This window comes from Rhagoletis zephyria, unplaced genomic scaffold (genome assembly GCF_001687245.7).
Source record: "Rhagoletis zephyria isolate East Lansing unplaced genomic scaffold, Rhagoletis_zephyria_1.1 Rzeph_scaffold_02376, whole genome shotgun sequence".
NCBI lineage: Eukaryota > Metazoa > Arthropoda > Insecta > Diptera > Tephritidae > Rhagoletis > Rhagoletis zephyria.
In genome coordinates, this window is record NW_016159460.1 from 38,770 (window position 1) to 52,302 (window position 13,533).

Here is a 13,533-nt window from a genome sequence, read left to right on the forward strand (position 1 = left end):
ACGCTGCACGGAGACAAGAGCCCAAACACAGAGGGATGGGGGGCAGAGGACCTCACCTCCACACAACCCGCAGCAAAGAGAATCTCAACACATGAGACTTGAGGGCAGTATGACCTCGTCTCACTTCGACCACACGCGTAATGAAGACACGAGCAGGAGGCTGGAGGGCCGAACGACCTCGCCTCCCATCAACTTTCAGCAAGGAGGGTCCCAACACCTGAGACTCGAGGGCAGGATGACCTCGTCTCACTACGACCATACGCGAAGGGAATATACGAGCAGGAGGCTAGAGGGCAGAATGACCTCGCCCCCAGGCTCCCACTATCACTCTGACCCAACAACAAGGACATCGCAACCAGAGAGACGAGACCGCAGACACCCGAATGCTGACTCGGACAGCAGCTCAGACGGGCAATGGACCATCGCGACGAATCGCAAGCGTCATCATTACGTGGCCGAGGGAAACTAAACCTTGCCACACTACACCCAGGGGACGGAAATCTCGAGCAACAGGCTGGAGGGCAACACGACCTCGCCTGTGCGACAGCACCGACCACAACATATGGTCCACGGCAGGGCCGAGGATAGAGAAGCCATGCCACCCCATGCAAAGGATCAACGGCATGTGAAGAGCAGGACCGCCACAAACAGGTTCGAGGGCCGTATGACCTCACCCCAACGAGCATACCACCGTATGGACGGCAGAGCTGGGCTTGAGGGCCGCAAAACCTCGCCCTCTCGCAACAAGCAAGGTCCGAAAGAGAAGGGAAGGCTCGAGGGCCAGAGAACCTCGCCTACCCAATACACCGATAAAGATGTGAGCAGCATGGCCCCTGGAGATGACCGAAGAGCCCCCAGACGCAGGCGCGGACCAATAGCGCCCGACCTGGGAAAACCAGGAGCACGAGACGACCCGCGGCGAAGAGGCCTCAGCGGTGCTGGAATAGCACGGTACCTCCGGTGCTTAGAAAGCGGTCTGAGTCCTGACACGACACGCAATGAGGCGGTGAAGACAGATGGCAAAAGGGTTCCTGCTGCCAAGCGCAACACCAGCCAGCGCCCACCGGCTAACCAGCAGCCAGCTAAGCGTCCAAGAGATCACCAGCCGAGTTCGCCCACTAAAAATAGGGCCCAGGCAAGCAGCCAGAGACATGAAAAAGACAGGCATAACCAGCCATCGAGCTACGCGGATGCGATGAGAGCAACCCGAATAGCGGTGTTACCACAGGAGTACCCCGCCATGTCTCTCACCCCGGAGCAACTGACGACTCTGCAGGACACCATAATGGATGAAGTTCTGAGGGGGTGGACTCGACCACTTATCTTCACGGGAGTCTACTTCAGGCCAGGCATGTTATTAGTGCACTGCAGGGCCGAAGGAACTGCCGAATGGCTGCGACGCACTGTACCCACGCTCAAGGGCTGGGGAGGACCAGAACTGTACACGAGGAGCGGAGATGACATTCCACCGACGCACAATGTCACGATCTTCCTCCCGTGGAGCATAGACAGGGGCCAGGAATATGCACTAGGCCTCCTTCGAGCACAAAACGAGAGCCTGAACACATCCCTCTGGAGGGTAATGGAGGCCAAGGTCGAGGACAGCTACTTAAGGCTTAATGTGGCTGTTGACGAAGAGTCATTCAGCAGCATGAGAAGGCAGAACTTCAGGCTGAACTTTAGGTACGGCAACGTCCTAGTGAAGCCTTGGAAGCAGCGAGCTCCTGGAGATGCACAGACGGCATCAACAGGTGAGGAAACAATTGACGAAGAAATGGCCGTGGACGAGCACCGCGTAGAAGGGCCTTCGACCTCCGCGGCTGCTGCGGCGTTGATTAGAGCAACGAATGCAATAGATACCGTTGTCGGTGAACACCGCGTAGAAGGGCCTACGACCTCCGCGGCTGTTTCTGAGACAACAGAGCCACCCGTACGGATAACGACCCAAGAAGTACCCTCCACCAGAGAGTTGGAGGAGCTAGCAGAGGGCCTGAACCTTCGCAGTCCAGGCAGAGAACCGGAGGACCTAACGCTCTCAGAAGTTGATGAGCCAAGGGTCCAGAGGACAAAATGACCACGCCACAAATCAAAATTGCCCAGATCAACCTCCACCACGCGATAGCCGCATCAGCTGTTATTGCAAATAAATGCACAACGGAGGATCTGGGCATCGTACTTGTGCAAGAGCCGTGGGTATACAAAGGTCAGGTGAGGGGCCTGACGGAGAGATCGACTAAGGTAATCTGGGATCTATCATGCGATAACCCAAGAGCTTGTGTAATGCTAAAAAAGGAAATTAACTATTTCTGCATTTCAGAGTTTATGACTAGAGACCTGGTGGCAATCCAGATAATGACGGATCTGTGCGGGAGATCAAGAGCGATAATAGTCGCATCGGCCTATTTTGCAGGCGATTCCGCCATACCACCGGAGGAAACTAAAAGACTGGTAGAGTACAGCCAAAAAAGATGCCTTCCATTGGTCATTGGGTGCGATGCCAACGCGCACAGTGTGCAGTGGGGCAGCACTGACACCAACAGAAGAGGTGAGAGATTACTAGAATTTTTACTAAGTAAAGACCTTAGCATCTTTAATGTGGGTAGCAAGCCTACGTTTGTAACTAGGGTAAGAGAGGAAGTTCTAGATATTACTCTCGGGAACAGCTGGGCTGATGATTTGATCTCGGACTGGAGAGTCTCTTCGGAGCCCTCGATGTCGGATCACAGAATCATACAGTTCTCCCTTGAGGCCACTATGAACAGAGGTACACCCAGTAGGAATCCTAGGAAGACTGACTGGGTTAGTTATCATAACTTTTTAGAAACCAATCTAAGTACCATAAAGTTAGAGAACAGGGCGAAACGATGGGTGGAACTGGAGGCAAAGGTTGGCAGCCTAAACGAGGCAATAAGCAATGCTTATGTATCGAGCTGCCGACTAGCAGAACCAAGGGGTCAAAAACGTAACCCATGGTGGAACTCCAAACTCTCAGGCCGCCGGAAAGAGGTCAGGAAACTCTTTAACCGGGCAAAACGGACTGGGAACTGGGACGACTACTCGTCAGCCCTAACCACCTACAACAAAGAGATTCGCGAAGCCAAGAGAAATAGTTTCAGGAGATTCTGTGAAGGCATCAGCTCCACTCCGGAAGCGGCCAGGTTACACAGAGCACTAGCTAGAGGCACAGTGGAAAGCCATATGGCAATAAAACAATCAGATGGAAGCTACACTCGAAGTGAGGAGGAGAGAGCTCTGGCTCTACTAACAACCCACTTCCCAGGAGCATTGCCTCCAGTAGCAGAAGATAGCGACGTTTCCTATAGACCCGCTGCGGAGGACTGGGGGACAGCAAGGCGTCTGTTCACCCGGTCAACTGTGCGATGGGCTATTAACTCGTTCGAGCCCTACAAGACCCCTGGGGTAGACGGTCTATGGCCGATTCTACTCCAGAAAGAACTGGATCTCCTAACCCCGATCCTAACCAATGTTATGCGGGAAAGTCTGGCACTGGCATATCTCCCACAACTGTGGAGAAGGGCCAATGTCAAATTTATACCCAAAATTGGCAAAAAAGACTACTCAGAGGCGAAATCCTTTCGCCCGATCAGCCTAACATCGTTTGCTCTAAAGGCGATGGAGAAAATCCTAGACAACCACATCAGAACCACCACCCTGGTTTCGCTACCGTTACACCATGGGCAACATGCCTATCGGGCCGGTAGGTCAACGGACACTGCGCTGTTCCAGTTGTCAACTACCATACGGAATGCAATTGAGGGGGGTGAGGTCGCGCTTTGCGCATTCTTAGACATTGAAGGAGCCTTCGACAACACCTCACATGAGGCAGTAGATCGAGCTCTAGAGAAGAGAAACGTAGTCGCCCCGATCAGAAGGTGGATCGGAACAATGCTACGAACCAGACTAGCAGAAACGGCAGTAGGAAATAAAATCTTACAGCTGAGAACAGTTAAAGGATGCCCTCAGGGGGGAGTATTGTCCCCCCTCCTATGGAGCATATTAGTAGATGAACTACTCGAGTTACTGTCCAATAATGGCATAATGTGCCAAGGATACGCGGATGATATAGTAATCATAGCGAGGGGCAAATTTGAGAACACCCTCTGCGACATAGTGCAAAGAGCACTCACCCTTACAAAAAGATGGTGCGGCACGGTGGGCCTCAACATCAACCCCGCCAAAACCGCCATCATTCCGTTTACCAAGAGAAGGCACCTCCCAGGCATGCACTCCATAACACTGGGAGGTATAGAGCTAGAAATGTGCAATGAGGTAAAATATCTGGGGGTCATTCTTGACTCCAAAGTCTTATGGAAGAAGCACGTTGAGTACGCTGTCACAAAGGCCACAAGGGCGCTAATGGTGTGCAGAAGACTGGCCGGCAAATCATGGGGATGCAGCCCCTATATCCTAAGGTGGATGTACACCATGATAGTCAGGCCAATAGCTACTTATGGAGCGGTGGCATGGTCCGAGAGGACCACACTCAACACAGTGAGGGCATCGCTCTCTAGGCTCCAGCGGTTGGCGTGCACATGTATAACGGGGGCCATGCGCACCTGCCCCACCGCAGCCCTGGAGGTCATTTTGGACCTGACGCCACTGCACATAGTGATAGAGCAGATCGCCAAAAAAGCCATCCTCAACTTCATGAAGGAGGGCACTGGCAGAGGGAAAGTGATCTCGAGCCGATTGGGAGATGAAATTAGATCTAAGATCCCTATCTCCCAGCTCAACAGAGATGACATGAGTACAACGACAATCTTTGAGAAGAAATTCAGGATCGAACTAGGCAGCAAAGCGACCTGGAATGAGACAATCTTAGAAAACACCTTCAGGGCTCACACCCAAAGGTGGTTCACAGATGGCTCAAAAACCGACGAAGGGATAGGAGCTGGAATATCTGGCCCTAGGGCTAAGATCTCCATCCCCCTGGGAAACTACCCCAGTATATTTCAAGCGGAGGTTTACGCCATAAGTGTTTGCGCGGAAATAATTCTGCAGAGACAAGCAAGACTGCAGCATATAGTTATCTGCAGCGATAGTCAGGCCGCATTAAAAGCCATATCCTCGTGTGAGATTAAATCACGAGTGGTATGGGAATGTGTAGCGAGATTAAACACCCTGGGGGAAAACAACACACTACAACTGGTGTGGGTCCCGGGCCACAAAGGCATACAGGGAAACGAGGAGGCTGACAGACTAGCAAAAGAGGCCGCAGCCACTCGACCCATAGGCCCTGAACCCTTCCTTGCAGTGGGGCCTCATATAATCAAGGAGGAGATAAGAGCAGAAGAGCGAAGGTTAAGAAGAGCACACTGGGAGAACACGCCTGGGCTAAGGTAGGCGAAAGAACTTCTTGGAGGATATAATCCCAAAAGATCTAGGGAACTTATAACCCTTAAAAAGACTAACCTGAGATTCTTGACAGGAATGCCTACAGGGCACTGCAGGCTGCGGGCCCATATGCATAACCTGGGGATCAGTGCGAACGATCTATGTCGGTACTGCGACATGACACCAGAAACCCCGCGGCATATCCTATTTGAGTGCGATGCGGTTGCGAGAAGAAGGATAACACACCTGGGAAGGATGTGGCCAGAGGCTACGCATATACACTCTCTACCTCCCTCGAAACTGCTCGGATTCATCAGAGCATTGGGACTGGACGATGTGTTATGATGAGCTCCGAGGGCACAATAGACCTAAGGTCGCAGTGCACAGCCTCTAACATTCTATTTAATCTATCTAGCATACATACATATAGAAATTATTTCGAAACAAGGTGAAAATGCTTAGCTTATACAATTTTATAACTCAATAAACAATAAAATAAAATAAAATGACCTTCGAAATCCAATATGAATATTAAAAGGAGAACGAACTCATAACTAACCTTTGTTTTCCGAGGTCATAGTATATTGGAAATACCCGCGATATGGGTTCAAAAAATAAAAAAATATGAAACATAGTAACGAGAGATAAAGTGAAATCACTCTCTCTCATTAAAATTTCTCTTCGAATACATTGGATAACGAAAGTTCCGTTTTACTGGAGAATGGCCTGGTTCTCGTATCGCATACTAACCTATTTCCATATTCACTATCGAAGGTGCGACTTGAAAAAAAGATTTGTTTTCCAATCATTTTCGAATTGTTAAACAAGCCTAATGTTTATTGGGAAGAAACACAAAAATTAAATATCAGTATTCTTGAGCCACCCTATACGCAACCAGAACATGCAACAACGGTTTAATTCCGTCGACTTTAGCCTTTAGAACTATGGACGCACTATTATTTTATAGATATGTAGTTATCAGCTAAACATTTGAATATCTAGTGCTGCGTCAAAGCGTGTTTAATATTTGCATTTTCGTTTTAAAATTACATAAATATCATATAATTGGAAAACTGTATTAAAAAGACACTTACTTAGACATTAACTATTCGTTGCATTAGCACTTAGTAAATGTGCATGTGAAATTAGAAAACGCGCTGGATGTGCAAAATAAAGTTGCGCAGGCAGCTGTTTTGCTCTCCAGAGAGTAGCTCGGGCATCGTGCACGAGTCACGAGTCGAGGTTTTTAAATCTTTATCTAGCAAAGTACGGGCAGATGAGAAGGAAATGCTGAGATTAAATATTTCACATCTGAGTCCTCCGAACAGCTTTGACAATATCATTGATCCGTGACGATATTTAGTTGCATTGCATTAGTTCCTTAAGAACAGTGTCCGGTTCGCGAACTTATTAGAATCGAGAGTTGGCGTTTAGATAGCGGTCGACCACCTATGGGGCATATTGGGGCTTTCGCCCAGCGTTGTCTGAGCCGAATATACACCAATTTCTTCAGGAGTAGTGAACAAGTTTTCACAGGAGCTCTTGCTCTCTTCCTGTCTGGACGGATGCACGAAATGGGATCCTACCTCGTCACAGAGCCCGGGGATCCAAATAAACTAGACTTGGAAGTAAATCAAGGCAATCTAGAAAGATATAAGGCATTCGCCGACCAGCAATCGTGGAGCCCTGGTCTCCGCTTGGATATCAGAGTAGACATTTACCTTCCTAATCAGTTAATCAGTAATACACTTTTGGCATAACCAGCCGGGTGTTTTTTAAAAGCACTTTAGAAATTCAGCAGCCTCGAGCCATCCCTAGGATCTGTACAAAGCCCGCCTTAGAATGCACAGATTCGTTTCTTGCTGTATGAAGTCTGAAGTTTCCAAAGATTGCCGAGTGCTCTTACGCCGAATTGAATGAAAAACCTGAGCAATCTCAACAGGCATGACGCTGATCATATCGTTAAGAGCTAGAGCTGCGCTGATTCTCACAAAGTCAGCCCTTTGAACTCGAATTAAGATGAATAATTTTAGAGTTAAATTTGCATCATTATTCTATTGTTGGAAGATTTGTGAAGGGAAATATTTTTTTTCGATCAAAAAATATTTTATTTTTAAGGATTTTATAGCAATTCTAAGAAAAAATATATTTTCTCCATATAAAATATATGGAAAGCTTCAAAGTTCCAAAAGGGCGAATTCAGCAATATATGTATTTTCCACTATATTAACTGCTGGTTGAGGTGAGGTGAGATGAAGTGAGTTAAAGTGAGTTGTGGAGAGTGGAGAGTGGAGGTTAGGTGAGTTGAGTTAACATGGGTTGAGGGGAGGTGAGTGAAGTGACCTCAGATGAGGAGAATTGATACATATGTATTGTAATTAACTGATGAATTAAATTGCATTTAACTTTTCAAACAGGTGGCAACCTCCTACATGCAGTTAAAAAATTTCGATTATAAGCATTCATTTAACTTATTCAGTAATTTGAGTTATTTGACCTTAATTTTCCAGCAGGTCGCAATTTTTTTCAAAAAACTAATGGTCTCATTCATACAAAAACAAAATAGGTTTAAAGAGCTTTATAAAGTGACATTTTCATACAAATTTTCGATTTACAAAGCAGCTAAAGTGTTCTTTATTTTTTATGAATTTGGGTGTAAAACTATATTGCACATCTACATACAAGACAAGCAATTTGACAGTTCATTTTTGAAAATCGACCGAACAATACAAATATCTCCGCAATCGCGTTCCACTAAAAAAAAAATACGGGTGTCCTTATTTTCCATTTTCTATAATTTTTGAAAGGTGACAGCAAGAAAATTCCAACAACCTAATTTTCCTGTGTATTTTTGGACCATCCTAATGTACATCCTTTACGAACAACAGCTACATAACATATTTTGGGTATGTGCTAGTTAAGTGAAATTTTCAAATAATTATGGCCTTATAGTCGATTCCCACCAAGCCTTAACTGCAGTTTATGCCTATCGGAAAAAGGGCGATTACAACTCGAAGGGGGTAATTCCACCTATTAAGTACAAGCAACGAAAAGAAAAAAGCAATAATTAAGAAATAAACCTTGCCGATCACTACATGTCAAAATTCTTGGAACTTAACTGAGCTCTTAACTGCAGTTAAGCCTTTGGTGAAAATATGCTATTATTCATAAAAAATAGAGTAGCGTTAGAAAAGGTTTATAAACTGAAAAATGTATGAAAACGTCATTTTATAGAGCTCTTTAAACCTACTTAATTTTTTATGATTAAGGCCATTAATTTTTATTAAATAAATGCAAAAGTTTTGTTTTGTTTCGCAAGTACAAACGTCACACACAATTTTTGTTTTGAAAATATCAATTATGCATACTAAATATGTACCAATCTAAAGCCCCCAGAAAGAAAACTTATTGTCAAAGATTAGAACTATCATACTTAAGTACATATATATGTATGTACATACCCTGCAGGAAATGGTGCTAGCTAACTTTTAGTACCCAGCAGTTGGCAAGATCTAACGCAGTCTACATGCACTTTCCTTAAGAAAATTTCCTCCGGGGAAGGATTGGAAAGAAATTTAGTATCTGAGAGCAAGCTAAGTAACTCCTCGATACTCATAGTGTAGGGTACCTACATATCTACAAATTCCCTGTGTGCAAACATATGCATCTACAAATGAAATATTTATTGACAATTTCGAAGTACAGTATGTTGTCATATTTGTAGACAATTATACTAAGATAAGATATCCTTCATGATTGTTTTAGGGATGGGCACCTTAGAAACTGAATTCATCACAATCAAAATTTTAGCAAATAATAAACGCTAAAAAAGATTATCAAAAAAAAAAATATAAATCAAAGTTAAAGTGAAAAGCTTGTTTGATAACGAAAAGTGTATCAAAACATCTCGTGAAATTTAATTAAATTCTCGCATACATCTTGCAATAGGGCATTCATTATTCAACCAGATACTGGCATAGTGTGTTTTTTCAATAAAATTCTGAAAAAGGGCGTTCTTCGATCAAATTCTGAAGTAGGGCGTTCTTGAAAAAATTTTTGAGATAGGGCGTTTTCGAACTGGCTGCCGAGATAGGTCGATCTTCCACTCAATCATCGATATAGTATGTAAGTATATTTAAATATTTGTTGAGTCATTCACAAAACTGACTCAGTTTGAAGCTGTTGGATTCCCTGCAGGGCATTAGAAAATGCCTTTTTTAATTTTATTGACGACATTGGCGCCTAAATGAAAGCAATATTATGTCTTTTATTCTTTTTTTTCGGATTGTAATTTTTTCTATTTTTAAATTGGTTTGTCGCTGAGACTATCATTTCGTCGACACACTGTTAAAGTATTTAAGTACCAGTAATGCTTATCTTATCAAAACTTTATTAATTAATATACAAAGCTACACATATGTACTTGTGGGTATTTATGCATTACATTAGACCGGGTCGGCCTCCATACAAAAGGCAGAAATTTGAAAGTATGTACTTACATATCGCTCATTTACTTCAATAGTATCATAAATAATAAAAAAAATGAAACTCGAGAAAAACATTTTGGTCCTGATGGGAGATGGTTGAGGAGTGTCGCATAGGGTGCAAAGTTTAGACTCCCCTATGGAGACTCAAAAAATTTAAATTTACTTTTTTTCATCATAGTCGAAGATGTCACATATAAATCCTGGTCCCGATTGAAGTCGATTAAGGCTTGTCACAGGGGTCAAAGTTCAGGTTACCTGTTGAAGACGTCTTTACCGACTTCAATGGGGACCAAAATTTATATGTGATATCTGTTACCGTGGTATTACCGCTTGAGGGGGTGAGACTGAAAAAATCGTTCCTTTGGTTTTGAGTACCATCCTAATGTACATACTGACACACATAAGTGTTTATGTCCAGATGTGTCTTATTCTATGTGTTCCGTAGTTGATTGTTTGTCCTTCGTATTATTTTAATTTCGTTTCGAATGAATTATTTAGTATATGTATGTACATATGTATGTATCTATGCATTCAAGTACCTCTGTACTTCTATATAAACCTGAATCGGTTCATTTTTGCAACATGAAACGCGAAATATATATATTTTTTGGCAACCATAACATTATCAATCGATAATAGATTTTGTTCGTCCAAATTTATAACATATACATATACATAAGTACATATGTAAATACACACATACACACGTACATAAGTGTATAATAATAATATTTTGAAATACTCAGTTAATTTATTCAAACACAGACATATGTACATACATATTCATATTTTACAATATAACTATTTCATCCATTTCAGCGTATTGTAAAACTTCATAAACATTCATCTTTTGTTTTGTGAACAACATGAGCGCTCGCCCTCATTCAATTAGTGCTAAATGTTATTTTGGTACAACATCAGTATTTTCCAAGAAATTTCTTATCGTTGCGCAGAATTAAAAACATTACAAAAACACATAACGATGTATGCTTAAAAAAAAGAAATTGGCGCATTTTAACACACATATGTATGTACAGTGGTCGAAATAATTATAGCCGCACCACATTTTGACAGGTTTTAACATATTATAGGTATTTTTATAAAGATATAGTTCATCCTTTAAAAAACTCTTGTAAATCCAAGTGCACAACTTTGTGCAATATTAAAAAAAATCAAAAAACTTTCGTAAAATTTGTAACTGTTTAGTTAGATTTCCTAGAAAGATTCTGATATGCAGTTTTGTAGCCCATAGAATTCTAGTGGAACAAGTTCAAATGGCTAAAAATTACGGTTGAATTTTTAGATTATTTTTTTGCCCGGGATGTTTCGGTTTTCTTCCATATAAAAATAAATTATTTGTATTCGTTTTTGAATTTGAACTAGTTCCACTAGAATTCAATGGGCTACGTTACGTAACTGCGTATCAGAATCTTGCTAGGAAATCTTATTAAAAAAGTTAGAAATTTTACGAAAGTTTGTTGATTTTTTTGTAATATTGCACAAAGTTTGAAAATTGGATTTACACGGGTTTTGGTTAAAGAATGAACTATATTTTTATAAAAAAAATAACCAAAATTAAATAACAACAAAAATAATATGTCTTAACTTGTCAAAATTTGGTGCGGCTATAATTATTTCGACCACTGTATGCACGTACAAATAAATACAAAAATATACACGACCATAAAGCTTTGATATCTGTTTGTATGTATGCATTGATGCATTACAAATGCGAAGTTAATTAGAAAAAGGCATCTAACTAGTAGATATGTATATATATAGGTAAGTAAGTATGCACATCCATATGTGTATAATTATCTTCATAAGTACATATCGTTGTTATCAATTAAAAGCTCTCAGATATTAGCCATACCGAAATTCAAAGAAATATGCCTTTATATGTATGTATTTATGTAAATCGGTGTCTTTAGAACCATACCGAAATCATTTTCCTCTAAAACCGTTAGTCCTATGAAACAAGTAGCGAATTTTTTTACAAGTATTTATTGCAACCCTTCATTTTGTTTGACATGAATCACAGGGGACCTTATTTACAGACATTAGTTTAGTAAGTTAGGGTGGTAGGAACTGAGATCTGGTGGGTAACTACTAGAAAAGGGTAATTGAGGTCAACTTTGCAAGAAAAATCTCTTTGAGACGTCGATATATCATAATTTAAGCTCCGACTGTCAATGTCGAAGATATAACGAAAACTGTAAAAACCGACCCCTACGTTCGGAAAAAGTTTGTTTTTTCTTTCGAAATTACGGTCTAGTATATAGTCACTCAACGAAGTATTATGCGTTAAAAATGTTTTTCATGGTAAATTTTTCGTTAATTTTTTATAAAAATATAGCTCATTTTACAACAAAAACCATGAAAATAAAAATGTCTAACTAAAAAATTCGCTATATAAAAAAAGACGGACATAAAAAAAAACGTATCACCTTGCACTTTATTAAACTAAAATTTAAAACGCTATGAACCTGCGTACTTGAATTGTTTCTAAAAAGATTTTAATAAATTTTTATTAGACCATAAATAGCAAAAGAAGAATTAAAAAATCCGATTCAAAAGGTGAAAATTTGTTGAATTTTGCCAAATTTTTTCCAGAATTTTATATTTTGATTTACATGTTTTTTTTTTTGTGGTAGGATGAGCTTATTTATTTTTTTAATTTACCATAAAAACATTTTGAATATCGTAAAAAATTCATAGCAAAATACTTCAATGAGTGTATGTACATATATTACAAATTTAGCTTAAAATATTATTATCTACTAGAAGCACTTACCGATTGACGCCTCATGATCGGACATATCCGATAAACTGCACATCGGCGGTGGTATGTCTTTGGTGCCATCATCGGGCTCTTCTTTGATGCGGATATTTGTCTAAAATATAAAAACAAAAAGATAAAAATTAATTAAAGCAAAAGCATGCAAAATATTTAAATATTCATGTAAGCGCCCTCTAGTACCGCGTTCTAGTGAGACGCTGGTGAATTCACATGCTATAGGAAACCACCATTAGCTACCCGCCAGATTTCCAGCAATGCAATTCACGCCTGTAGCTAACACAAAATATTTTGTATTTTTTTTTTTGCTTCTCAATTTAAATACGCCTAGCTAAACGCTCTGAAAATCAGACTTACATATACACTGCAATAAATACCCACGACTATTAAATATTTCAGCAAACATTGAAATATTCATTAAAATAATATAACGACAATAACAACACCAGCACAGAGCGGTAGCCAATGCCGCTGATATGGCTATTAAAGCATCTATTAAGTGTAATTAAAACAAGTAAGAAAGCCTAAGTTCGGGCAGAGCCGAACATTAAATACCCGGCGCACGTATTAAATATATGTTTTTCGCCTTACCGAAAGCTACGGCTATATGGTAAGCCGGGGCGTATCAATTTTGGGTAAATTAGAGTCCTTAGATTTCGAAATTTTGAAGTTTCAAGCAGTTCTGAAATTTACCGTTATATGAGAAGCGGCCGTTATTTTAGTCCGATTTCAATAATTTTCAACGGTTTGCTTATATGTGGCAAGCACAATAACCACACCGAGTTTGGTACAAATTGGTAGAACGGTTACTGAGATACATATATGTGATCATAAGTGGGCGGTGCCACGCCCATTTTCCAAAAATTTATCACAAACGTATTTCTTGGTAAAGAA

At 41.3% G+C, this 13,533-nt stretch overlaps 1 protein-coding gene across 1 annotated transcript in view; it reads right to left on the reverse strand.

Annotated features, from left to right (window-relative positions):
- Positions 1-13,533, reverse strand: part of LOC108366683 (ETS-like protein pointed) — a gene marked incomplete at its 3' end in the record, with an annotated part of 61,687 nt that overhangs the window by 33,380 nt on the left and 14,774 nt on the right. The window contains exon 2 of the mRNA XM_017621145.1: positions 12,637-12,736. Within this exon, the coding sequence (XP_017476634.1) occupies positions 12,637-12,736 (100 nt within the window). The remainder of the gene's footprint in view (positions 1-12,636; positions 12,737-13,533) is intronic.